We start from the raw sequence: 26,737 nt of genomic DNA on the forward strand, positions 1-26,737 counted from the left end.
GCTGACGAGGTGCTGTGGCGGCGGGACGTGGCGAGGTGACAGCCGGGGGTGTGGGGGATGCTGTGACTGCTCGCTTGGACCTGGCGACCACTGGGGACACGCAGGGGTCCCCAAACCCGCGGGTCTGTGCGGGAGGGGTGCGGCCCTTGCGGGTCACACCGGGGTGAACTGCGCCGGCTCCCCTTGGTCCTGGCACGGCTCCTCTGTGTCCCCGCTCTGTCCCCGCCGTGTCCCCGCCGTGTCCCCGCTCTGTCCCCGCTACCACCGAGCGACCCCGGCCCGCAGCGCCGCCCGCAGCCGCCAGAGGGCGCCACAGCGCCGCAGCGGGGGAGCGGCGAGCCCCAAAATCCGCTCCTGCTCCCCAAAATCCGCTCCTGCCACACAAAATCCCTTCCACCTCCTCCTCCCCAAAATCCCTTCCTGCTCCTCAAATCCCCTCTTGCTCCCCAAAATCCCCTCCTGCCCCCCAAAATCCCTTCCTGCTCCTCCCCAAAATCCCTTCCTGCTCCCCAAAATCCGCTCCTGCTCCCCAAAATCCCCTCCTGCTCCTCCCCAATCTTCTCACTCTCCTCATTCCTCTCCCCCACCCAATTTATCTCCTCAAATCTTCTTCCCTCTCCCCAAACCTTTCCCTCCCCTCCCCACGCCTGTTTGCCTCTGCTCAATCTCTCCCCCTCTCCCCAAACCTTTTCTCCTTAATTCTTTTACCTCTCCCCAAACCTCTTCTCCGGAAACCTTTCCTCCCCAGTTCTTTCCCCTCTCTGCAAATCTTTCCTCCACAATCCTTCTCCCCAAATCTTTTTTTCCCCATTATTTTTTCTTTTCTTCCCTTCGCTCCCCTTTCCCCAAATCTTTTCTCCCCAAACCTATTCTCCGTATATCTTTTTTTTCCTCTCCTTCCCTCCACTTCCCTGTCCCCTAATCCTTCCTCCTCGTAATTTTTCTCCCCTCCTTCCCTTCTCTCCGCCTTCCCCAGACCTTTCCCCCCCCCCCCAGATCTTTCACCTCCAAACCTTCCATCCGCAAACCCTTTCTCCCCACACCTCCATCCCTCCCTCCACTCCCCTTTCCCCGAACCTCCCCTCCCACTCTCTTCTCCCCAAACCTTTCCTCCCCTATCTCCAACCCTCCCTCCCCCCTCTTTCCACCGGCTGTCCCCTCCCTCTCTCTCCCTCTCTCGCCCACCGCAGTGTCCCCGGCTGGTCGGGGCTGTGCCCGCCCCTCTCCCGGTTCCGTCCCGCCCCGGTTCCGCCTCCTGCAGCCGCTCGCTCCGGCTGGGGCGCGCCCGGCGGCGGCGGGCGCAGGGAGCCAGCCCGGCTCGGCTCCGGCTGCGGGGACAGCAGGGACAGCAGGGACAGCACAGCGGGCAGGGAGGAGGAGGAGGAGGAAGAAGGAGGGAGGAGGAAGGAGGACGATGGGCCGGCGGCGAGCGGCGGCGGCGGAGGGGCGGCTGGCGCAGCCCGAAGCCAGCGGCATGGAGCCCGGCGCCGGTGCAGAATGAAGGGTGCCTGCCGCCCCCCCCCGCAGACATGTCTGTGCCTTTACTCAAGATTGGAGTCGTCCTCAGCACCATGGCCATGATCACCAACTGGATGTCGCAGACGCTGCCCTCTCTCGTGGGGCTCAACACCACTAAACTCACCGCGGCCACGGGCGGCACCTTGGACCGCAGCACGGGAGTAAGTGCGGGGGGACACGGGGAGGGCTGCCCGGAGCATCCCGGAGCGTCCCCGGAGCATCCCGGAGCATTCCCGCATCCCGGAGCGTCCCTGCGGCTGCCTCCCGCCGCCGCCCAGTTCCTCCCCGCCCGGGTGTCCCCCGGGCTGTCACATCTCTCCTCGCCCAGGTGTCCCCGTGGCCGGCAGGGTGGCCGCCCCTCGGGGACATCGCGGCCAAGTGTCCCCGCGCTGCTACAGGAGCGGGGATGGGGCGCTGAGGGGACAGGGAGTGCTGGCAGAGGATGGGGGTGACGGTGCAGGGAGCGTCTCTCCCTCTCCCCTCCTCTCCTCTCGTCCAGCCGTCCCTCGTTCATGGCTGGGGACGATCCGGGTGTCCCCCCGCATGGTCCCTGCAGCCAAAGGGATGCGAAGTTTCCCTCGTGGCCGCTGCAAACCCCGCCGGGGAGCGGGTGCGGGTCCCGGGGGCTCCTCCGCTGCGCTCCCTCCCCGCTCCGTGCTCGTTGGGATGGGGATGGAGATGCAGCCGGGAAATCGCCGTGTGGGAGGCTGGACGTGCCCCGTCCCTGCTCTGCTGCAGGGCTGGGGCTGTGCCTGAGCTTCCCGCTTCGGGAATGGCTGGGAAAACCATTCCGGTCTGTCCGTCTGTCTGTCTGTGCTCCCCGAGCAGGGAAAAGCGGGCACCTTTCTGCAGGCTGCTCTCTCCTGCCTTCTGACGGAGCTCCGCTGTTGCAGCTCCGCTGTTCCCAGACTGTTCCGTGCGGTGCTTGTGCTGCTGAGCGAATGAAGCTGGGATTTTTATTTTTTTTTCCCCACGTTGTCAGACTTTATGAGATCCATTTATCATTATTACTTTTTCCCCCTCGGTTGTTTTAGCCAGGGAATCCAATTTTCGTGCGTTTGCCTGGGCATGTCTGCCAACGCGGGCATTTGCAAGGTGGTTTGTTCTGTGGCGAAGCCGTTGGAAAAGAACGTTTCCACTCTGCTTGGGGACACGGCGACAAAGTGCTCCGAGGCTGGGCTGGGATTAAATAACGGCTGATGCCGTGGGATCAAAGGGAAATGAAGAGCGGAGAGGTTTGGGGAGCACGGGGGGCGCAGGGGAATGCGCTGGGTTTGAGGCAGGGCTCCCTTCCCTGGCGTGTCCTGCGAGCTCAGGCGCTGCTGGTGCATCCCATCCCTGCTGGAATTCTGCACGGGGCTCGGCTCCGGGCTTTCCCTGCCTGAAATGGAGGGAACTGGTTGTGTGTGGGGAGGCTCCTGATCCCCGGGGAATCCGGCAGGGAAAAGGGGGGAGCGAAACTCGCCGTGTCCGTGCGCTCAGCAGGGTGATCTGCTGCCGGCTCCGGGAGGGCTCTGCAGAGCAGAGAGCAGTGCTCAGCCCTCGGCAGGACGCTGTGCCCTCCCTGGGGGCTCGGCCACGTCCCTGTCGCGGTGTTAAGGACAAGGCAAGCGCTCTGTCCCCTCAGCAGGGCAGGGGGTCCCCGCCCCGGTGTGCCCGGCGCTGCCCAGCGCTCGGAATTCTCGCTGCCGGCGCCTTTCTGTGTCTCCACTCTTCCCTCTCTTCGTGTTTCCAGCTCTTGCTCTCCTTTTCAGACCCTTCTATGATTCGTCCCCGATCCATATTTTTGCATTCCGAGTGAAATTTCACCAGCTGGGCCCTCGGAGGAGCTTCCAGCTCAGCTCCCCTCTGCGCCACGTCCACCCTGCGCTCATTCCCCTCCACCTCCCACAGCCCCGCCGGGCCTCCCCTGCTTAATTAACCCACCTCTCCCTGTGTTAATTAGGTGTTGCCTACCAACCCAGAGGAAAGCTGGCAGGTGTACAGCTCTGCCCAGGACAGCGAGGGCCGTTGTATATGCACAGTGGTGGCACCTCAGCAGACGATGTGCTCGCGCGACGCCAGGACAAAGCAGCTGAGACAACTCCTAGAAAAGGTAAAAACGCTCGTGGCCTTGTGGCCGAAGTTTGGTTTGGTGAGGTGAAAAAACCTGAGCTGAGCCTTGGTTTTCAGGGAAAACCCCTTGGGAGGGCTTTGCCCTGCTGTAGTCTGTGTGTGTAGTGGGGAATGATCAGCTGCAGGCAGGAGGAGAAAGCTCTTCAATGTTTCCTGAGAGGAAAGCCTGGCCTAAGGTCGAGGGAAAACTGCTGAGATCAAAGCACCACTATTGAACTGCATCTCCAAAAACAAAAAATTAAAAAAAAAAAATTAAAAATCCCCTTTTTTCATTCTGTTGGCACAAGCAGTTTCAAAGCAGACTCAGCAACAGGAGAGGGGAGAGAATTAAAAGCCCAAAGTCAAGCTTTCCTGGGCAAGGTGGGATTCAAAAGGTCAAGTAAAACCCTGCAAAGCTGTCTCCAGCAGGTAGCACAGAGATGACACCCAGTGGTTTTCCTCCTAACGCTGACATCCCCTTGATGAGTTTTTAATAGTCTGCTGTCCAAAAAGATCAAAGAATCTCATTAGGGAAACATCCCCAATAACAAGAAATTTTCCAGATAATAGATTTCAGCAAAGTAATGCTGTTTCATGTGAAATTGTGCTCTTCCCTTGCAAATACGAGCTGGCTCCTGTGCTGGATATATAATTAAACCCCATCCCCTAATGCAAGATTGGCCTGTGCCGTGCATGACAAAAGAATTTTCCTCCTGCTGCTTTGGGGGAAGCTGCTGTATTAATTCACTCTAACAATATTAAACCTCCACTTAACTGATTTCCCCGTGTGCTGAGGACAACAAAGCCAGCCAGGAGCACGTTCAGCCCCTAAAACAATCCTTTGGGTTGTCAGAGGCTGCTAGAAATAATCCCAACTCCAGCTTTTCTCTCTCGCAGCCGTAACGCCCTGGGTGCGTTTGCTCCTGAGAGGCGGCAGGATTTATGAACAGCTCAGGAAGTGTTCCCAGAACTCTTCATGCACTCTAAACAGCCAGGGGTTGACCCAATGCCCTCTGCTGATGGGCAGGAGTCGGGAATGGGAGACCTGGGATAACACCAGGAGGGTGGAAAGTGTTCAGTGGGGGATTTTTTTGGGTTTTTTTTTTTTTTTTTTTTTTTAATGCAGCTCTCTGGCTGCCAATGGATAAAAAGTGAGGGAGGAGCAGGATTTCTGGGCATGTGTTGTGGGAGATGTTACCTGCCTGCTAATCTGGCTGCATCTCACTCCCACGCTAACCTATATGAAGAAAAAAAAAAACCAAAATAAGGAATAGGCTCTTAGTGCCAGACATCTGATCTTGATGGAGGCTGAACTGATAATCCCTGGAGGTGAGAAACAACTGCAGGGCAGAGCTCCCAGCCTCCCAGGAAGGATTTCCATCCTGAGAACTCCTTCCCTCGGCTGGCATTCTAACCCCAGCTTTGTGATGGGGGGAAAAAAAAATGCAGCTCCTGGTTCCTCCCTGGCAGCAGAGGAATGTGTCAGGGAGGTAATTGTGTGTTTGGGTTTTCCAAGGAGCGGGCGTGGAATTCACCTGTGGAAACGATGAGGTGTTGGCAAGGCATCAGCTGCGTTTGTGTGTACACAGAGCAATTGCAGCCTCTTCAGGGGAAATCAATCTTCTCCGTGCGGAATCTTTTGGAATTTTTTGAGGTTGGGAGCTGCCATCCATCCGTGCTCAGCTCATGGGGACGAGGATCTGTGTAGGAACTGTGGCAGGGGATGAGTGCTGGGAGTCCTGACAGGTTAAAGAGGGGAGGGGAGGGCAGCCAGGGCTGCACAGGGTGTTCAGCCCGTGGTTTGACCCTCGAGGTGTCTGAGCTCATCCTTGGCCGGGGTACACGGAGTCCTTCCAGCCTCACATGTGTGCTGAGCCCAGAGCTTGGACTGCACCCAAACCAAGACATCACCTCAGCCCTGCTCATCGTCGGATCGTGTTTGATCTCCAAACAGATTTTTATTTATTTATTTGTTCTGGCCCTGTTATCGGGGACGACTTCCTCCTCCGATGGCGAAACCGTTTCCTGGTTTCCTGCCAATCCTTCCTCTCAGCCAGCGCTGATTTCCAGATATAACAGTTCCTTTTGTCCCTCTGATGGGCACTCCCCGGTGTGGACAGGGGCACAGTGACATCTCAGCCATCACTGCCTCCTCCTCCTCCTCATCAGATGAACTTTTCACATCCTGAACCATCAGCTGAGTCCATTTCTCTGCTGATTTTCCCCTCCCCAGACCTTGAAAATCTCCCTCGAGATTCCTCTTGCTGTTGCTCCATCAGTTTGTGGAGCCCCCCAAGGCTAAAGGTTCACCCCAAAGCTGGGCTCAGCGCAGCCCTTTTGGAGCTGGCCTGAAAGGCTGATGCACAGGGAAGCTTGAGCAGGGCTCCAACCCATGGATCTGACCTTATAAACCTCCCTGAGGTCATCAGGCCAGTACTGACTCCCCGTTGCTCTGGTTTTAATTGTGAATCACCTCGTCAAACAGGATGACAAGAGCAGCACTGCAAGCTTCATTTGTATTAATTTCCTATTTCAGCTGCTAAAAATAACTCTTTTTTTTCCCCCCGGACAGCCACAGGTATCTGTCTCACATTATCTTGGTGGAAATGAGGTTTCGGGCTGAGAGAGAGGAGGCAAAGAGCGTTTCCAGGCGATGTTTGAGGACTGCAGCTGATGGATGGAGCTGAGGGAATTTAAGAGGCACTAGCCTTGGGCCCGAGTTCATTAGAGCACTTCTGTACATGCTTCAGCCCCAGCTCCAACAGGCTCATTGAAACCTAATCATGTGCCAAAGTACTTTGCTTTGGATCAAGGGCATAATATGCTAATGAGGGGAAACAAGCAGCTCCTCAAGCAGCTGCTGGAGCACACGGGGCTGTCAGGGCTCTCAGGCTCATTCCCTGCAAAATCTGGCCCGGATCTCGCCCGCTGGAAAACAGCACGGGCAACAAATACCCACTCTGGGCTTGTAAACCCCACCCCAGAATAGCACAGCAGCTAATTTTAGGCATCTCTGTGCACAGGCACGTGAGGAGGTTCTTTTCCTCTGCTTCAGGGAGGAGCAGAAACCTTCCAGGGGTGTTTGAGGGCAGCAGCCTGAGCGAGATGCTGTGAGAGCAGAGTGTGCCTCTCTCCCTTCCCACCAGCTGAGAAAGAGCCTAAGGAGCCCCCCAAAATCTTCCTCGGCACGCTCAGATATTGGTCTGTCGTTACAGAAAAGCTCTTTTCTGGTTATTTGCAGCTGGGGTTAGGCACTAGAGGGATAAATGGGATTAATTTTGCATGAGCCCTACGAGTCATCCCTCCCTCTGCTCCTTGGAGCGATTCTCTGCTCCACTCGAAGGATAACGGGAATAAAAGTGGCTTGGCAGCCCAGCCATGCTTGTCTAAGGCTTCCCTTCTCCTGCCTCAGGGCACGGAGAGGTCTCCAGACTCCTCCACATCCAGCCCAGGTGAATTAACACCCACTGAGAGCTCGCGTTCCCTGCGGGAGGAGCAGCTTAATGGGAGCTGACCAGGCTGGGGCTGAGCTCAGGTTTGCTCTTTTCTCCTGCAAACCTTGTGCTGCACTTCCCCGCTCCTCACACCTCCCCGAGCAGCTCCTGGAGGGGGTCAGGGTGATGCTGGTTCATCTCTGACGCTCGGAGACTGCAAATAGCTTCACCTTTGCCGAGGAACACTCTGGCGCCCGGAGCGCTTGTACAGAACGCTCCGAAGCCTGTTGGCCTTTGCCATCCAGGTCATCCATCCATTTTTAACAGATCCCTGCAATAGTTTCGGTGCCATCCTGCAGGAGCAGCAGGCACTGTGATGGTTTTTCCAAGCTGCAGCTCCCACGGTTGGCATTTGCCTGGCGCAGGTGTCCTGCCGTGCCCTGGCTCTGCCACTCCAGGTAAGTCCCAGTCCCCACAGGGGTGATGGAACAGAGACTGGACTGAGCTGGAGAATAAAGCAGGTTTTTATTGAAAGGCCTCCAGGATCCACCTTGGGCAGGACAAGAGCCTGGCCAGGGCTACACCCAAGGTGGACGCAAAATGGGCACAAAATGGAAAAACAGTCCCGAGATCTTATATTTTTATAAGTTTGGGTCCATTGGCATATTGGGGTTTAATTGTCCAGTTCCAGCTCCAGGCTGTGAGGTCCCATCCTTGTCCCTCCCTCCAGCCCACCCTTGTTTGCGCTTTTGGGCCTGAAAGTTGTCCTTGGTGTGCAGCAGGAGAAGGATTTGTTTTGTGTCCCTGCTGTGTGCAGAGCTGAGTGACACTGAGTGTGAGCTCAGAGCTGCACCCCTGGGCAGCACAGAACCTGAAATACACGAAAGATAAAACTTCAGGCATCAGTGGGGTTTGCCAGAGGAAATGCGGCACTTGGAGCACTCCTTCCTTCCCCGTGCCAGCCTTGGGGACACAGCCAGGAGGGGACCTGGCACCCAGGGAGCGGATCCATGGGGACAGGGCTGGCTCCTGCTGGGGCTTGGCTCAGCCACCCTCAGCTGAGCAGGCTGGGAGCTGCTCCAGGCTGGCCCTGACGCAGCAGCAGCAGCAGCAGCAGCAGGCTGGATGCCTGATTCACTTTCCCCACGGACGTCATCGCGGCGGTGGCAGGAGCGGCGCCCGTGGGCTGAGCCCCGTCACATCCCCGCCGTGGGACAGACACGTCCGGCCCCACCGCTGAGCCCTCAGAGACGGCTCAGTGCTAAAGAGGGGCTGACGTCAGAGCTCCCTTCTTCCCCCCACTTCTCTCCAGCCTGGAAAACAGGAGGGAATATCTTAATAAATCAGATGGCAGCCAACCTTCAAAAATCAGGTCAGCCTCGCTGGCATTTCCCTCCCCTCCTCACACCTCCAGCTCGTTTTCTCACTGTGAGCCCAGCCAAAGCTCCTTGCATCATTCCCCTGGCGAGGCCAGATGGGCTGGGAGCGGGAGGAGCAGGAATGCAGCACGGCTCGGCTCCGGGAGCTGAACCTCCCGAGCAGGAGGGCACCAGTGGGGTACCAACCATGCCCCGGTGCTTCCCGGCTCCGGGCTGCCCTCCCCGCTGCTGGATTCCTTGTGGGAGGTGCTGTGTGAGCAGGGCTGGGTGGATAATGAAGTTCTGCTGGCGGGGAGCGAGGTTTGAGCTCACGAGGAGGTGGAAATGCCTGGGCAGAAGCTTTTCCTCCCGGCCAGGTGTGCTGCTGTCACCTTTGAGCTCTCCCCGTCTGTGCCTGTCACAGAGGCCAGCCTGGGTGACGCGTTTTAACCTCACCTCCACCCCTCATTTCCATGGCAGGCTACTGAATTCTTTCTCCGCAGCCCAGCAGGGAAAAAAAAAAAAAAATCGTTTACAAAACCGTTTTTGCTGTGTTTTAGAGCACGGGGTCGTAATCTGGGAGCTGCTGTTGATGAAGCAGTAAATAATGCATGGGCTGATTGCCCTTTAGCTGTGCTGAGCCTGTGGAAAAGGTCAGCCTTGGGATGCAAGGGGGGCTGCCTCCCTGCTGGCAGCACCTTCTTAATGAGCCCCTTCTCATCTGACAGGTGCAAAACATGTCCCAGTCGATAGAGGTGTTGGACAGGAGGACTCAGAGAGACCTACAGTACGTGGAGAAGATGGAAAACCAGATGAGGGGACTGGAATCCAAATTTAAGCAAGTGGAAGAAAGCCACAAGCAGCACCTGGCAAGGCAGTTTAAGGTAGGTGTGATTTCCCAGCTGCTGTGGGAGCTTTTTGGCCGGGGAATTGTCGGGATGGGCACGGCACCGTGGCCCTGGTTGCCATCAGGGCACCAGCTGTGGGGTCTTTCCTGTCCCAAGCACAGCCAGATCCAGGTTGTGGCCTCAAATCCTCAGCCCTGCATCTTGTCATAGGGTAAAAGCACCAATCCCTGTGTTCCCACACCCGCATGGGTGCCCTAAATGGGGCAGTGCAGGGTGAATCCATCAGGGGGGTCTGCAGGGAGACACCTGAGCTCTGGGTGAGCCCTGGGTGAGCTCTGGGTGAGGTGGGTTCCCCTCTGTGGCCAGGCAGCTTCTCCATGCCATGCCCAGCACCCATTTCTTGGGGAAAACCCAGGGATTGGGGATCCCTTTCCACTCCTGCAGCACGTGGCAAACCACAGCGGGCAGTCACCAAACCGCATCTCCCCTCAGGGTGGCTGGAGAAAGGAGCTCATCCATCAAACATCACCTTCCTTTGAAAAAAAAAACCCAAAAATGCAATTATTCCAGCCGTCCTCAGGCTGGCAAACTGCACACCTGCAGGATTTTGTCCAGTTTCGGGTGTTGGCAGCAGAGGCAGCACCTGGTGCTGGGTTTTGTGGGGTGTCCTGGTGCTGGGCAGAGGGGCAGTGGAGCTGCAGCCTCTGGAATGCAGCTGCCACTGGCAGCAGTGGCCAAACCCTCAGGAAGGTGCTTGAGGATGGACGGAATTGCCAAAAATTGCCAAAAAGGGGTTCTGAGCAATGCTGGGATCTTAAATTTCAGCCGCGCTGTGGGTTAATAGATATAAAAAAAAAAAATCAAAGGGAAAAGATTTCTGGTGGAATTTGGGGGCTTTTCTGATCAGCCACCCAGCTGATTCCCACCCTCGTTTGCAGGCAGCTGGCTGGTATTTTAAAGATGATTTTTTTTTTTTTATGCTAAATACCGAAATACCACGATTACCTCATAAAAAGCTGGGAAGACGGCTCCTAAAACTTTTCACCAACTCCACCTCCTCCGCTCCCCATCTCCAGTTACTGCAGGACCCTAAATTTAGCTCTGCAGTCTGGATGGAAAGACTTGAGCATAAGTTTCTTTTATTTAATTATTTCTTTATTTCAGTTATTATTGGGTTTTTCCCACCCCCCACCACCACCGTTCTGAGGAGTTCGACCCTCCCCATTGCCTGCCAGGGAACTTTAAATGAAATAAAATTAAAGCATTCCCCACATGCAAAGCACAGGAGGGGAAAAAACAAACCACATGGTGGCTGAAATAGGAGGGGATGGATGGGAAGGTGGCTGAGGAGGATTCCCTGATCCTGTTCAGCCCCAAAAAAGCTTCAGGACACAGGCAGATGTCACAGCCCTGGGTGCTGGGAGCTTGGCCACTGTGATTTGAGCAGCACCAGGGATTTTTGGGTGTTCTAACACGCTTCATTAACGGTTAGGTGCATGCATATTAATGTCTATACTCATTAGCTGCTGGAGCAAAGCATCTGCAACAAAATGCTGCATTCTGAGCCTTTAAATGAGCAAAAAAACCAAACCAAAAAAAATTTAATTAAAAAAAAGGCAAAAAAAAAATTCATTTCTGCACAATCCATCTGATAATGAATTTTATTTTTCTCGTTTTGAAACCAGTGAGGAAATTTTTGTCTAATTTGCTGCCAAAGCAGCATTTGAAAGAACAGCCACAGCATTTTGTTCCTGCTAATGCCAGCATTAAACTGTGAGTGCTTTGCAGCTCTTGTGTTGGTTTTTTTTTTTTTCTCTCTCTCTTTAGTGCCGTAAGAGTATTTGTCTATGAATGGCTATCTATATATAAGGCAGGTTAGTGAGCTAGATCCTCAACAGTATTTCATTTTCTTGCTTACAGGGCTAACTAAAAAGCAAGTTTTTTCAATGCTGCAGTGACTGAAGAAGCAGTTCACTCCCATGTAACCATGAAAAGAGGGCCACAGAGCATTTTGCACCATGCATTGATTTTTTTTCTTTTTTTTTTTTCCTTCTTTGATCATTTTCCAAATTAGCACCATATCTCACTAAGGAACCTTGAACCACACAACCAAGATCTTCCTTTGCATGCAATTGTAGATGCATTTCATGAATAGTTTGAAACCCTTGTCAATGCATATATATCTTATTTTCTTTTATTTTTTTTTTTTTGAAAGAAAAAAAAAGAAAAAAAAAACAACAACAACAACTCTTTGTGTATGTGAATCTGAAGCATGTAACCCTAAGATGTTGCATTCTAAAAATGACAAATAAAGGCCTTTCCCAAATATTTTGGTGTTCTGCAGCCTGTTTAATATGTTCTTGCCAAGACATCATTCGGACCAAAAAAAAAAAAAAAAAAAAAAAAAAGAATAATTGAGCTAATTTTAATGCTAATAATTGTGGGATATGTGAACATTTCGCTCCCATAGGAAGCACCCAGGTCAAGGCAGAGTGTTGCAGATTTTTGCACGCATAGCACTGAACCGAGCTTATTTTAACCTTGCAGGCAATAAAAGCGAAAATGGAGGAACTTAGGCCTTTGATACCAGTGTTGGAAGAGTACAAAGCCGATGCCAAATTGGTATTGCAGTTTAAAGAGGAGGTCCAGAATCTGACGTCAGTTCTAAACGAACTCCAGGAGGAGATTGGCGCCTATGACTACGAAGAGCTTCAGAACAGAGTGTCAAATCTTGAAGAAAGGCTTCGTGCATGCATGCAAAAATTAGGTAGGCTCAGAACCCGCCATGGTGGGCCTGGCTCCGGCGCCGCCGGTCACTCCTCCCGGCCGGAGGCAGAGATGCCCCGCTGGACATCTGGTGCCGCGCTCCATCCGTGCAGCCAGGGGCGATCCTGCCAAGGGTTCTGTCACCAGGAGCGTTCCTCCCGCCGGTAGTCCTGCCCAGGATTACTGGCAGGAGCAATGCTGCTGGTGGTGGGAGCGCTTCAGGATCCTTCCCCACCTGGGCCAGGGCGGAGCGGGCGTGTGGGCGGCGCTTGCATAAGTGGGCAGCTCACGCTTATGCAAAGCCAACACTTTGCACCCCCTTTTTTTGCTTCTGCATCCCCGGACCTGGCCCGTCAGCCAAAAAGGGCTCTGCTCGTGGTGGGGGGTGTGGGGCCGTGCCTCGGTTTCCCTCGGTTTTCTTTTCTTCTTCTTCTTTTTTTTTTTTTTTTTTTTTTATTTTTTGTTGTTGTTGCATCTTGCCGATCCCCCCGGAGCAGAGCGTGACGGTGCGCGGCGTGGTCCTGCCCCTGTGCGGGGTGTGAATCCTCCCTGCCCCGTCCCCCTGAGGGAGCAGGGGAGCCATTCCCATCAGGCTGCTGCTAAAACCACCAGGGATTCGTCTCTGACCTCGTCCAGAGGGTTTGAATTGACTGGAGCTCGTGGGGCCGATGTGGGGAGGCTCAGCAGTCGCCAAACCCAACGCGTGACCCCAAAGCCAGGGGGAAGGAGGAGGGCGCTGCCTTCCACGGCTCCAAGGACTCTCTGCACCATTTGTTGGGCCAGCTCTGGCTTGATTTAATTTCTCCTTCCATTATTGACTTTCTTGCCACGCCATTTAGATAATCCAAACACATTAACTGCTCTGCAGTCTATTTTGGTAGCACATACGAAATTACACTCTCAGGTAACTTCATGGAAGATCAGATCTGTTCTGAGCATTTTAAATCCTTGGCAAGGTAACGCTTTGTTCCTCTCTTGGCCCTGCTGCTGGGGTTGCTTTTGCTTGTTTCCAGATGCCTCCACCCTGTGAGCAGCCACCTCCCCTCCGTTCCCTCTGCATTTCCATCCTCTGGTCCCTTGGACATCCCTTGTAGGCTCCATCTCACTCAGAGGGTAAAATTCCCATTTAAATGTGGATGCTCAGAGTATTTGAACAAGTCGGTCACCAAGGTGCCCTCGGGGCAGGAAAAACCCCCCTGGCCAAGAGAGATCAGAGTTTGATTTCTCCTGAATTAATGAGTGCTGGTGGCCCAAGTTTGGTTTGAGGGCAGGACAGGCTGGGGCTCTCTGCCCCTTTCTGTTGTCCCTCCCCTCACCCCGTGGTGGTCACAGGGAGGGGAATTCTGACCTTGCCCTCACCCTCTTGAACTTCCCCCTGGAAGCCCAAATGGGGACAGGAATGAGCAGGGCTGGGATCACTTGGTCCCTGATTCCTGGAGCTTTCTCAGGTGCAGGGGGAAGAAAAGGAAGGATGAAGAGATAAGAAAAGAAGATAAGAACGGAGAACAGGCCCAGGAAGGTGGGGCGGACCGAGGGCACACAGAGACCTCCTGGCAGCCCCACATGCCCAGCAAGGGCAGCTCTGCCCTGGGAATAGACCCCTCATCCCTCCCCTGCTGAAGGCAGAGGAGAAAGTCCCCAAGGAGAGATCTCCTTGCTGCACCCAGAGCCTTCAGCCCATCCCTTGAGGATGAGGAGGAGCTGTGGGTCACAGGGAGAGGGCACAGCAGCAGGAGCAGGGGTTTCAGACTTTAAACTCGGGGACAATTCTTTCGACAAAGCCATCCTGGCCCCCACAGCCCCTCTCCAACCATGGAAGCTGGGACAACCCTCCCACTGACCCTGGGCAGGTTTAAGGAGTAGCTCCCAAACCATTCAGGACTCCAAAAAAACCCTAGAATTTGCTCTTGGACCATTAACCCTTTCTACTCATCCTATCCCCTCGCGCTCAGGCCCAGCTGGGAGCAGTAGCCCAGGTAAGAAGGAGGCAGGTAGGGATGCTGAGCTCTTGCAGGTAACCTGGTCTATAAACTTTTTGGGTGTTTTTTTAAGTCTTTTTGAGTCTTTAGCTGGGTTTTTGGTTCTTCCTACCCTTACTCTCTCTCTGGGGTCAGGGCAGCCCTTTTTTTGCAGCCCTGGGTGCTCACAGAGATGGATTTTGTGCCTCCCAAAGGTTCACCCCGGAGGATTTGCTGCTCACTCAGGAGGGTGATTTATTTGGTCACTTAAAAGCAACAGCACGGATTGAATTTCCAACGCTGTTTATCTCTCTGCCGTGTAAACCACTGGAAATGGTTGTTAATTGAGTTAACTTCAGATAACAGCCTTACAAATGCTTTGCTGCCGCACAATGAGGCCCTGATTGCTGAGGATTTCACTTTTCTGCTCAGTTGGCCTCGCTGATGTCTCGAGGAGAACGTTTTAGCTGGGATGTGCTGCTCCCCTGGAGTGTGGGTGCCCCAAACAGGGTCAGGGAGCTGCTGCAACCAGCCCAGGCCAAGGGGAGGGGAGGGATGTGCCACATTCCCAGGCAATTCACCTCTCCCAGGAAGCTCTGAGCCTTGACAGCCTTTCCCTCGGCCTGTTTTGCATTTCGGGTTTCCTAAGCATTATTGATGGATCGATAGTGAAAACACTCCCTGACCCTGGCATGTGTGTGCAGGGGGAAAAAAAGAAATCAATAATGGCAGCTTCAATCTGTGTTTCTGTTTACACTCCCAAAGATCCCTGTTTATACAGGGATTTTAGCCTTCCCTTTAATGTTCCTGAGAGGAAGTGCAGGGCTTGTCATTCCTTGGATCAAGGGGGGAATTTAACTCAGGCAGGACAAGATTTCCTTGGGGAAAAACCCTGGTGTAGGAACGGGGATGGAGCCCCATCCCTGATGGTTTTGGGATGCTCCAGGGAAGATCCAGGCCCAGCTCAGCTGCCACAGCCCCATCCCTGCCGTAGAGGGCTGGGATTGGCGTGGGGGGATCAATCCTTGGCTCCCTGGGAAGCAGGAGCAGGGAAAGATCCCAGCTGCAGCAGCAGAGCCCAGAAGGAGCTGGTGGCTGTGCGTTGGTGGAGGAGCTGCCGGGAGCTGCCAAGCAGGACTTGTGGGCAGGATCCGAGATCTGGAGCGGAGGTGCTGGCATCCTGGGAGGAGGGGAGCACCCGGCCCTGCTGGAAAATTCCTGGTGCAGCTGAAGGAAGGGGCTGAGTGGGGATGCATTTCGTGGCAGGGGTGCAGGGCAGAGGCAGGTGGATGGAGAGACCCTTGGGAAGAGGCTGATTTGTGTCCTGGAAAAAGGACCTGAGCAGCCCTGGGCAAAGAGGAGTGACAGCAGCTCCTCTGCGAGGCCCTAAAATCTGCTCCTCACAGGTTCCCCCTGTTCAGGCCTCCTGGGTGAGCACCAGGATGTGGCACGTTTGTCCCTGAGTGACCTGGAATGCCCACAGCATCCCAAACTCCTGCCATCCCAACAGGAACGGGGGTTTGCCAAAGGCTCAGCCGCTGATATTCCCAGCGTGGTGTGGATCCTCAGGTGGGTGAGGATCCCAGGGACTGGAGTTGTCCATGTCTGGGTGGCAAAGCTAACTCGGGATCCTAAAGAATCCGTGTTAAATTCCCCCCAGCAGCTGAGAGCCTGGGATGGGTTTACACCAGGAGAGAGAACACGCTGCCCTGTGTGAGAACAACCCTCTTGCATTGCTGAGCGTGCCTCTAGCTAAACGTGTAGGAGATGTTGCAAACAACACTGGGTTTACCCTTATCAGCTGCTGCTGCTTGCTTTTTTTTTTTTTTTTAAACTGTTTTTCTTAAATCAATGAGCTTTTTTAGCACGCTCCTCTCCAGGGAAAAGGGAGGAAGAGATAAAGTGACAGCAATGTAGGGCTGTGATAATGGAAGGCAGCGCCGAGCAGATCTGGGATTAGGGGAAGGCTGGACCCCTGCAAAGCATTAAAATTTGTTATTTTAACCCATTGCATCTCTTTTCCAGCACTTTGCTGTCCCCCTGAGCTGAAAGGTTTGGAGTGCAGCAAGGCAGGAGGGCGAATTCCTGTGTCTCAGGAAAGCTCTGCTTGTTGGTGGCATCTCTCTTTATCTGCCCGGGTGTGGAGGCTGTGGGGGCACTGACGGTGCCCTTGGTCATGTCCTGCACATCAGGGATATCTCCCTCTGTTTCCTGTCCCGGGCCAAGGGGATCCCTTTGGCCACAGCTCCGAGCTGAGGCAGGTGGACGTGTCTGACCAGGAATTAAAATGCAGGTGAGAACAGGCCAAGGAGAGAGACAGCTGAGAGGGATTGCAGAGTTCTGGAAATGCTCAGGGTGTCAAATCCACCTTTCTATGAAGGTCAGGTTGGACAGAGCTCTGAGCAACCCGATCTGGCTGAAGACATCCCTGCTCATTGCCGGGGGGGGGGCTGGACTAAACGACCTTTGATGGTCCCTAATAACAAACCACCCTATGATTTCCCGCGGTGGTTTGGAGCAGGGTGACCTTGTCCTGAGCTGCCAGAGCTCTGCCTGTGCTCCAGCAGCACCTGCAGGGACTCCCACCTGCAGCCCAGCCCCGGGTACCGCTGAGCGGGCGCTGCAGCAATGCAGCTCCAACGCAGCACCCAGAGCAGCTCCTCCACCCCAGCGCTGCCACCCTCACCTTTCCCAGCCTGCCAGAGCCCCCCACATCGAAAAGGAGAACTCAGGAAACACCTCCTGAGCTTCAGGTGTGGCTGCCCCCCATCTGCCCTGGATGTGTCTGGGTTTTAAACGAGCTCTCCCTGCCCGACAGGACTTCCCCCACCAGCCCCAAATCCCTCCTGAGGCGCCTTCACCTCCTCACCTGTCACTCCTCGCTGCACACACGTTAAAATGTTGGCGAGGCAGGGAAGCAGAGCAGCAGCTTCGCCAAAACTTGGAGATATTGTTGGGAAAAGGAACTTGGATGTCCATGGAGGGGCTGGGGATGGAGCCAGGGGTGGGAAATGAGCTGGAGGAGAGGTGCTGCTGCTTCCCCTCATGTTTAGGGCTTTGGAAGCCGGCAAGGGGCCGAACTGGCTCCCTGAATTCAGCAGGCTTGGAGCATCTGAGTGTCTCTCAAGGCTGCCTGGCAGCGCTGTGCCCGTGCCCACCATCCCTGTGCTGGGCAGGATTCCCGGGGCAGCTCCTGAGGGATCCTCGGGACGCTCCCACCTTCATCCTGCTGCCTTTGGGTTCCTGTCCCAGAAAGGCTGGTGGATCCATCAGTGTCTCCTGAGTGCGAAACACGAGAGGGAACAGGGAAAAGCGGCTGGTAAATGATCTTGGCAGGGAGGAGATTTACATCGTGTGCCATTTTCCACCTTCCTCTTTTTTCTCCTCTGCACAACCCGTAACAAACGCGCGTTTCCAGCAGGGCTGGAATAGCCACGGCCGCCTTTTTATCTTGGCTGCAGCCGCTGGATCAGAGCAGCCCTTCGGCTCCTTCCTCCACCTGGCTGCTGCTCTCGTTCTCAATTCCGTGACATCCGCAGCCCGGCTGCCTCAGCAAAGCTCCTTTTCTCGGGGACAGCGATAAGGACAATTGTCATTCCGAGGTGTGAAGCAAACAAAAGCATCCGACACTTGTTCCTGCCCTAATTCCCCGTAATTAAAGCGACCCTCAGCAGGGCAGGGCGGCGGGCGGGGAGGGGCGGGTGGGACACTGGTGCCGCGGTGCTCACCAGCCTTCCCCTCTTTTCCAGCCTGCGGGAAGCTGACGGGAATAAGTGACCCGATCACAATTAAAACCTCGGGGTCCCGCTTTGGGTCGTGGATGACGGATCCTCTGGCTCCTGAGGGAGAAAACAAGGTAAGAGTGTGACGGCATCGTCCCTGTGTCCCGGCAGCGTGGCTGAGGACAGGAATATTCATCACAGCTCAGGGAAAAACTGGGAAACCTGGGGAATGTTCCCATTCACCCCACAGGGCTCTGCTGGCAGCGGGACGGGGCTGAGCATCCCCCGGGGAGGGAGGATGAGGAGGAGTTGAGCAGCTCCTGCACTGCTCCCTTTCCTGGGCAGGTGAAACTCCTCGCAGTGAGGAGGGTCCATGGGCCCAGAATTGTCACCACGAGGTCTGAGTGGGGAAAAAAACCCCAAATATTGGGTTTCTAATCTGCGTTTGGCAGCCAGGAGGGAGCTGGGGCTGAGCAGAGGGACCCGTGGTCCTGCTGCTCTGCTGCTGCCAGCACCTCTGATAATGTCATCTGCCTGCCTTTGCCCTCCATCCTCCACCTCCATTGTTGTGAGGAATTAACTGACTGCAGCCAGAGAGAGAGATTTGGTTTGCTTTGTTTTGGCCTCTTTTTTTTTTTTTTTTTTTTTTTTTTTACTCCCTTTTCCCATTCCAACCATTCAATTTTGATCCCAAGGAGGTAGGAGGCCAATAACTGGCTGAAAATCAATCCCGGCTCCCCATGACTGATGGAATGGAAAATATCTCGAGTGTTTGCCGAGGATTTGCAGGCGGCAAAACAAAACAAAAAGAGCACAAAGCTTGGCTGCCTGTAATTCCCTCCTGCACGCAGCATCCTTCAAAGGATAAAGGCACCAGCAAGGGCTGGATCGGGGCACCTATTTTGGGATCTGTGCCCTGGCACCAGCTCTGCAGCTCAGAGAGGACAAGGGATGCTCTGGAGAAGTCACCTCTGGGTGGTTTCTTTGAAGGTGACTCGAGTTGTCAGGCTCTTTCCCTCCAGCAGCCAGCTGGTTGGCACTGGTTCCCCAGTTCAACACCTCCATGTTTTACAGTTATTAAGCAAAATCTCACCTCCAGCCCCAATAAAACCCAGTTTGGAGGTGAGACGGGAAGTTTTTACCCACATCACATCTCGTTTTGCTCAAGAGAGGGGTCAGAATTGTCCCCTTCAGGCTGTGTTTGCTGCCGCCCTTGGCACTGAGGCAATTTTCAGCTGAAGTGGGTGGTTCAGATGCTAAAGATCCCCCCGCATCTTCAGAGACTTTTGTCTCAAACCGCTATTTTTTGGTATTTTTTTTTAGCCATGCCTTTTTCTGTAGTATATTTTTATTGTACAAGTAGCCTGCAAACTGGAGCTGGAGCTTCCCGAGCCTCTCTGTGTATTTAATATAGAAAACCTGCTGGGAGTTTTATTAGGAACACACCATTAAGTGAACTTCATTGGCTGCTCAGCGGAGTGGCAAAGTGAGGACGGGCAGTTTATCATCCCCAGCTCCTGTCCCCCGGCCCCAGGAGGGGTTTGGTGCTCGTGTGATCATTTGTTCATGTCATGAAACCACGGAACACAGCCGGGGGAGATTTGTGAGTCCTGTGGGAGCAGCAGGTGGATGCTGAGAGCTGGGATTGCTGTGGAGGGACAGGACGAGGTGTCTCAGAGCCAGCTGCTGTGGTGGGACATCGTTCATCCATCAATATCTGCTTTTCCAGAATGGAAATGCTGGAAATTTGGAATGTTGTTGGGTCCTGCAGTCCCAGCATGGTGACACAGGGCTCTGCTGGGCTTTAAAAACTGAGCACAACGCATTTGCATGTTGAAATTTTAATACCAGATAATGAAATGGGAGCAGCGAAGAGAGAGTCGTGTTTTGGATGTTTTTCCCCCTATAATTTCCCAAACTGGTTCAGATGAAAGCTTCATTTCCAGCTCTGGGTGTTCTCTGATGCTTTTTCAGCCACCCCCAAGCCCACCAAGGTTTGGGGCTGAGGGTCAGAGCCATTCGCCACACGTTCCTTCCCCACATCTGCAGGATTTCCAGGGACGTAACGCTGGGAGACTGAAATTCCCTCCAAAGTTTTTGGAGACCCCGGTTGACTCCCCAAAGGCAGCAGCCAAATGCTGGGCTGCCCTTCTCAAAGACTGATGATCACACTCCAGGCACAGAGCTGTCAGCTTTTGCAAGGGGTTTGCAGAAGAAATCTGCACTACATCATCCAAATCTGCAGCCTTAAAGGCTTCCCTCTTGCTAAATTTACCTTCTCTCCTTCCTAAATTTACCTTTTCTCCTTCCTAAATTTGCTTTTTCTCCTTCCTAAATTTACCTTTTCTCCTTCCTAAATGGCTCTCACAGAAAGCAGCTCTCTCATTTTCAGGCAGCAACTGCATCCAGAATGTCAGTGGCTGGCTGGATATTTCTTGTTGATATTAACTGCACAGCTTGGTCATTTGCCTCGGAATTGGTTTCATATAACAAAAGCTCTTTTTTTTCTCTCTTTTTTTTTTTTTAAGGAGTCTAGACAGTGTCCCCAGTGAACTGGCACTTAAATGATGATCTAAAATCTCTCCCCAATCTACCCAGAGCAAGATTTAGTTGTGTTCTTTGCCTCTTGTATTTCAGCAGCCTCGCTTTAAAGCTTTTGATGCAGCAGCGTATGATTTTTAAACCAATATGGACTTTTTGCCTGAATTTGCCTGACAATGAGTGATTGCATCCCTCGCTCCCGCATTCCAAATTAATGGAGTTGTGCACAGCAGCTGCTGTAATTTACTGAGTGCCACCGCGGGAAGCAAAAGCAGCAGCGACAGAAAATGCTGGCTTTAGCCGGGGAAAAGCTGCTAATTGCCCTCGGGGAGGGAGGGTGTTGCCAGCCACGCAGCATTCCCGGGGGAGCACTCAAGCCGAGGAGATAGCAGGTTATCCCCCCAGGGACGTTGATTTCTCGGCTGATTTTGGGGGTCCGGAAATTGGGGTTGTTTTTCTGGATGTAGGTGACAGATGTTGGCTGGGTTCAAGGCCAGGTTGGACGGGATTTGGAGCAGCCTGGTCTGGTGGAAGGTGTCCTTGGCAGGGATGAGTTTTAAGCTCCATCCCAAACCCTTTTGTGACAATTCCACCATCCCTTGGTTTCTCTCCCAGCCCAGTTCCTGAGGCGATCCCTTGCAGGAGAACTGGACATCTGTGGGACCAACCAACGTGATTGAGCAGAAGCCAAATTTATTGTTTGAGCTGCAGTTATAGACTCTAAGCTGCTTGTTCATGTATTCACACAGTTTGATTGTTTCCCTCGCCTTATCCACGTGGTGAGCGCACATCCTTCAGCCCATCATCACACTCTGCCTCCTTTTATCCAAGTTTTGCATCCTTGGTAGCCACTTTCTCAGGCTCTTCTTCTCTTATTTTAGCCCTGTTCTTCTCAGCAACCTCGACGAATTCCTGAGGGCTCTGATAACAAAACCGCAGGTGGTTTGATGGGATTGGTTACAAAGAGTTTGGCTGGTACAGGGAATGGACCAAGTTACATATCAGTACAATTCAGGACGGCTGAGGAACACACCTCTTGACAGTCTTCTTACAAGTAAACAACAAGTTAGAAAAACATGAGGTGTCAGGAGTGTTTACAAAGATTGTTTTGGGTTCCTCCTTATGATTTCCCAGGCCAGACTTAGAGAGTTCTGTTCTTGGTTTTCCCACATGCTTCAAGGCACTGCCTGGAGCCTCAGAATCCATGTTCTGACCGCTGTCAGTTCCCACAGATGTCACGACAAGACACGAAATAAAGATGCTTGACTCCAGTCGGGAGGCAGTAGAAATCAGAGGGTTTTATTTACAATTCATTCAGCCCTTTTATAACACGCTGCGCTAAAAGGGACGTTATTGGTCCATAGGGCTGACACCTCTCCCATTGGCTCAGTAACAGAAATAGCAAACAACTCCTGTTATTATGGGAAAGGAATATTGTTTACACAAAGTTGTTTGGGGAAAAAGAAAACTGTTGAGAAGTTTCTCTTGAGAAGAGCTAGCTCAAAAAAGATTGAGCCCAGACACAAACACATGGCCACAACCCCTAACCCCTCCACGTTTTTGCCCGTGCAGGTTTGGTACATGGACAGCTACCACAACAACCGCTTCGTCCGCGAGTACAAATCCATGGCGGACTTCATGAACACCGACAACTTCACCTCGCACCGCCTGCCCCACCCGTGGTCGGGCACGGGCCAGGTGGTCTACAATGGCTCCATCTACTTCAACAAATACCAAAGCCACATCATCATCAGGTTCGATTTGAAGACGGAGACCATCCTCAAGACGCGCAGCCTGGACTACGCCGGCTACAACAACATGTACCACTACGCCTGGGGCGGCCACTCGGACATCGACCTGATGGTGGACGAGAACGGGCTCTGGGCCGTCTACGCCACCAACCAGAACGCCGGCAACATCGTCATCAGCAAGTTGGACCCCAACACCCTGCAGAGCCTGCAGACCTGGAACACCAGCTACCCGAAACGCAGCGCCGGCGAGGCCTTCATCATCTGCGGCACGCTCTACGTCACCAACGGCTACTCGGGAGGCACCAAGGTGCACTACGCCTACCAGACCAACGCCTCCACCTATGAGTACATCGACATCCCCTTCCAGAACAAGTACTCCCACATCTCCATGTTGGACTACAACCCCAAGGATCGGGCTCTCTACGCCTGGAACAACGGGCACCAGATCCTGTACAACGTCACCCTCTTCCACGTCATCCGCTCCGACGAGTTGTAGCCCGGGCCTTGGTTAGAAAACTTGGTTTAAGGGGTGGGGGGGGTGGGAAATAAATAAATGAATGAATGAATGAATAAATAAATAAATAAAAGCAAAAATTAAAAAAAAAAAAAAGAGGAAAAAGGAGAAAAAAGGGAGAAACTAATTTAAAAAAATGCTAATAAGGAAACATACTCTAAATAAGTAAACGTATAAACAGCTGCCAAAACTAAGACCAATGTCATGGAGGATTATTCAGCATAAATCTGACAGATCAGCATTACCTCTACGTTTCTAGAAGTCTGGCCCTGTGTTATAGACTCACGAGCAACCGTGTACTTGCAGCTGGAACTGCACTCCGAGAACCACTTCAGTTTGGGGTTTTGTTTCGTTTCTGTTCTGATAGCCAACCTAGAGAACATCCTCAAGCAGTAAGGCAATGACTGTTGGAAGTTCACCCTCGGGAGCCTCGCTCTCCTCCGTGTGTGGGTTGCATGGACATTCCCCCGGCGTCGCGGGCAGCTGTGATGGATGAGTGGAGAGGAAAAGCAGGAGAAGCTGACCCGTGAGGAGCTCTGGCTGTCTCGACAAGACCTACCACAGGTTAGTTTTCTTTGCCTTCCATTGCAGCTACTGTCTCTCTCAACTGTGTTCCTGTCACTTAGATTAACTGTGCTGAGACCCGAAGTAGCTCATGGATCTGTGTCTTAGTAACTTATTAAACACGATGGTTTAAGTATGTATTATGAACAAGTTGTTGTACCCATATTGTTTGAACTTATGTATTCAGCAACTATATTGTATAATGTATGTCTGTTATTTACCAGAGGTGGCGAAAACTTTGTATGTCCAGTTTATGCAATGAATGTTGTAAATGCAATGATGTAGTTTGGATTTAATAAATGATGGTTTTTTTCGTTTCTAAAAAGGCAAAAAAAAAAATAATAATAATAAAAAAAGGTCAGTGTTCACCCTTATACACAGGTAACCAATTTCATGTTGATAATTACAGGAATATTCTCTTACTGTTATACTATCTACATAGCATTATGGTGGTTGGAAATCGCTTCCGTGGAGATTCTGTGGCAGCAGATTCCCACGGGAAGCTTTGTTTATGGAAGTGTGAAGGTAATTAATTTTTTTTTAAGAGGAAAACTTTGTACTATCCACAGTTATCTAAGGAACAATAAAACTATTAGGAGACTTCCCTGCTCTGTTTGTTGTCTTGTCTGTGTGAGCGAGCGAGGGCAGGGGAGGGACAACAGGAATTTTGGGGGGTAAATGCTGAGCAGCCATCCTGAGTTTCCTTCCAGGGAATACTTCCTGATGTGTAGCTGGGGCTGGGAGGGTGGAGGGTTGGCTCCCTGCTCTGCAGGGATTCCCATTCCCATTCCCATTCTCATTTGGAGAAGGCACTGCTTCAAGGAGACAAAAACAGGGGGAAATCTCAACATCTGCCACCTTTATTGGAGCTGCAGACACTGCTTCACAACTCTGAGGGCAACTGGATCCCATTCCCTCTTGGATTCTTGGAGTGCTCCCCACCCTGAGTTTGCTTCAGCCTTGTGCAAGTAAAAATCTCCTTTATTTGACTTGTACTAAAGGGTGACTGTCATGATCAGCCCTCCTGGTTCTGCCAAAGCGGGGCCCTCACAGGGGTGCAGGATGCTCATCTCCCCCTGGTGTGAGATGTGGGGTCTCATCTCACTCTGCTGTGACATTTGGGGGTCCTGTCTAACTCTGGTGTGAGACATGAGCTCCTCTCTCTCTGGTGTGAGATGTGAGGTCCCATTTCCCTCTGCTGTGAGATTTGGGGTCCATGTCTCTGTTCTGTGAGATGTGAAGTCCCATCTCTCTCTGGTGTGAAATTTGGGCTCCCATCTCTCTCTCTGTGCAAGGTTTGGGGTCCCATCTCTCTCTGTGTGAGGTTTGGGGTCTCATCTCTTTCTCTGTGTGAGATTTGGGGTCTCATCTCTCTCTCTGTTAGATTTGAGGTCCCATGTCTCTCTGCTGTGAGATGTGGGGTCCCATCTCTCCCCTGCACCCCCAGAAGAACAATATTTAGCAATTCCCACTCCAGTCAGCTCCGGGTGAAGGGACAGCACCTTTTCCACCCATCCAGGGAGCCCCCAGAGCTGGATCTGGAGGGCAGCTGGGGCATGGTCAGAGGGCTCACTTTGGGGTGGCATGAGGTCTTTGTTGCCTCTTTCCCCGCAGATTGGCCCCATTTAGCACCACCAGGAATGACAATTTTCCAGCCAAGCAGCCCAGCGAGGCTCAGCCTTTGGGCTCAGCAGACGGATGGTTTAGGGCCCTGGGAAGGAGCAGGGCTCGCCAAGGTCAGCAAATTGAATATCAGCAATCGGGTGTTTGCTGCAAGCTGCACACACGGATTCAACCTCTCAGCCTTCGCTGCAGTTCCCTGCTGGGCTCTTCAAGAGGAGGAGGGAAAAGAATAAAAAAAAAAATAAAAAAATAAAAAAAAAAAAAAAAAAAAAAAAAAAAAAAAAAAACCCGAAACAAAACAGTGTAATGTGGTTTCTCAGAGCTGGATTAAACCACAAGCACAGAGCAATCCTCCCCGTGAAGATGTTCCAGGCTGAGGCTGCCCTGTGTCAGCACTGCTGCTCTCGCTGAAGCCTTGGCTGGATGCAGAATGGGGACAGCTCTCTGAGGACTCATTCCACTACTGCACTCCGTGATTCCAGCTCTCTGGACTGCCAGCTTTGTGGAGAACTTCGCTATTTAGCAGTGGCTTTCCCTCCAAGAAGCTCAAGAAGGGGGGCTGGAGACCCACAGTGTGATTGGCAGCTGTATTGATCCTCAGTGCGCAGGAGAAATCTGTTAAGCCAAAAAGCAGGAAGGCACCTGCAGTCATTTCTGCTTAATTCATGCATTTCTTCAGGGCAAACTCACTGAAGGGCAGCACACTGTTGTTGTAAGGGCTAGAGCTGGGTGCAGGGGTGCTGCCATCGATGGGGCAGAGGCTGATGATGGCACCAGGGCTGGGCTGTGCACTGGAACTGCTCCTGCCCAGCTCCTCAAGGGATTCAGGGTGGAAAAGTGGGTGGGAATCCTGGCTGTACCACGTGCTGGATTGCTTTGTGGTGGGGTTTATCATGCCAGCAGCCAGCCTTTGTCTACTCCATCCTAAAGGATGTTCTAATGAGGAGGTGGGTCCTCTCCAAGACTTCAGAGACACAGCAGAGAGAGATGGGACCCCAAATCTCACATCAGAGAGAAATGAGACCCCAAACCTCACAACAGAGAGAGATCGGGCGCTAAATCTCACATCAGAGAGAGATGGGACCCCAAACCTCACAGAGAGAGTGGTGGGACCCCAAACCTCACAGAGAGAGAGGTGGGACCCCAAACCTCACAGAGAGAGTGGTGGGACCCCAAACCTCACAGAACAGAGAGGTGAGACCCCAAATCTCACAGCAGAGAGAGATGGGACCCCAAACCTCACACAGAGAGTGATGGAACCCCAAACCTCACAAGAGAGAGAGATAGGATCCCAAACCTCACAGAGAGAGAGATGGGACTCCAGACCTCACAGCAGAGGGAAATGGGACCTCCCATCTTACAGCAAGACCTCTGCAGGTGTTGACAGAGTTTGTCCCAGCCAAAGGGCCCATTTTTGGGGAGAGGTCCCAAACAGAGCACAGCACATGGCAGGGCACCACTGAAACCTGCCCAGCCCACCCGGCCACACCAGCACCACCCCGCAGTCGGCGTGCTCATTAGGCAGGAGGGGAGGACAAAAGAACACGCCTGCCTCAGAACATCGATCCGCAAAAATAAATCGAATTACAGAAAGGCAAAACAACGCTGTTTGCTTTGGGGCACGGCTACATTTAGATTCTAATTTTCCGAGTGCAATTCATTTAAGACAAAGGCTCCAGAGCACAAAATGTCCTTGAGCTCCACCAGAGCAGGAGCAGCTCCTGTGTAACATGTACCCAAAGTTAATGAGATGAGAGGAGTGCTTTGAGGGGTGTACCTTTGTCCTGTTTGCCTGTAGTGCAATATTCTATAAATGGATGCCATATGGCTGTACACTTAATGGTATGGATTAGATTGGAAGTGGATGAGCCACTCAGAGACAAGAACGTCCCAGAGGATTGCTTTCTATAGCCTGTGACTTAATTATTTGATGCACGAGGCTCGTTGGTCCAAATTTAGTCCTGGGAGTCAGTGAGCTGCTTCAGAGGAACATCTGACCAGAGTTCTCTGTGTGTGTTTATGTGTTGTATTCCTTGGGAAGCCCTG

At 52.8% G+C, this 26,737-nt stretch overlaps 1 protein-coding gene across 1 annotated transcript; it reads left to right on the forward strand.

The window, feature by feature from the left end:
* Window positions 1–1,317: 1,317 nt before the first annotated feature.
* Window positions 1,318–23,672, forward strand: OLFM1 (olfactomedin 1). Its single transcript, XM_066201044.1, has 6 exons — window positions 1,318–1,679; window positions 3,464–3,613; window positions 9,133–9,288; window positions 11,800–12,019; window positions 17,726–17,832; window positions 21,812–23,672. Exons 1-6 carry the CDS (start codon window positions 1,530–1,532, stop codon window positions 22,484–22,486), a joined length of 1,458 nt encoding a protein of 485 aa, XP_066057141.1. The 5' UTR covers window positions 1,318–1,529; the 3' UTR covers window positions 22,487–23,672.
* Window positions 23,673–26,737: the final 3,065 nt, after the last annotated feature.

Source organism: Chamaea fasciata, unplaced genomic scaffold, assembly GCF_029207755.1.
Source record: "Chamaea fasciata isolate MVZ Bird 193981 ecotype frontalis unplaced genomic scaffold, bChaFas1.0.hap1 SCAF_20, whole genome shotgun sequence".
Lineage (NCBI taxonomy): Eukaryota > Metazoa > Chordata > Aves > Passeriformes > Sylviidae > Chamaea > Chamaea fasciata.

Coding starts and splice junctions, on each gene's coding strand:
- OLFM1 (XM_066201044.1), top strand. CDS start 1,530: ATGTCTGTGCCTTTACTCAAGATTGGAGTCGTCCTCAGCACCATGGCC. Junction 1,680..3,463: donor CCTTGGACCGCAGCACGGGA/GTAAGTGCGGGG, acceptor TGTGTTAATTAG/GTGTTGCCTACCAACCCAGA. Junction 3,614..9,132: donor TGAGACAACTCCTAGAAAAG/GTAAAAACGCTC, acceptor CTCATCTGACAG/GTGCAAAACATGTCCCAGTC.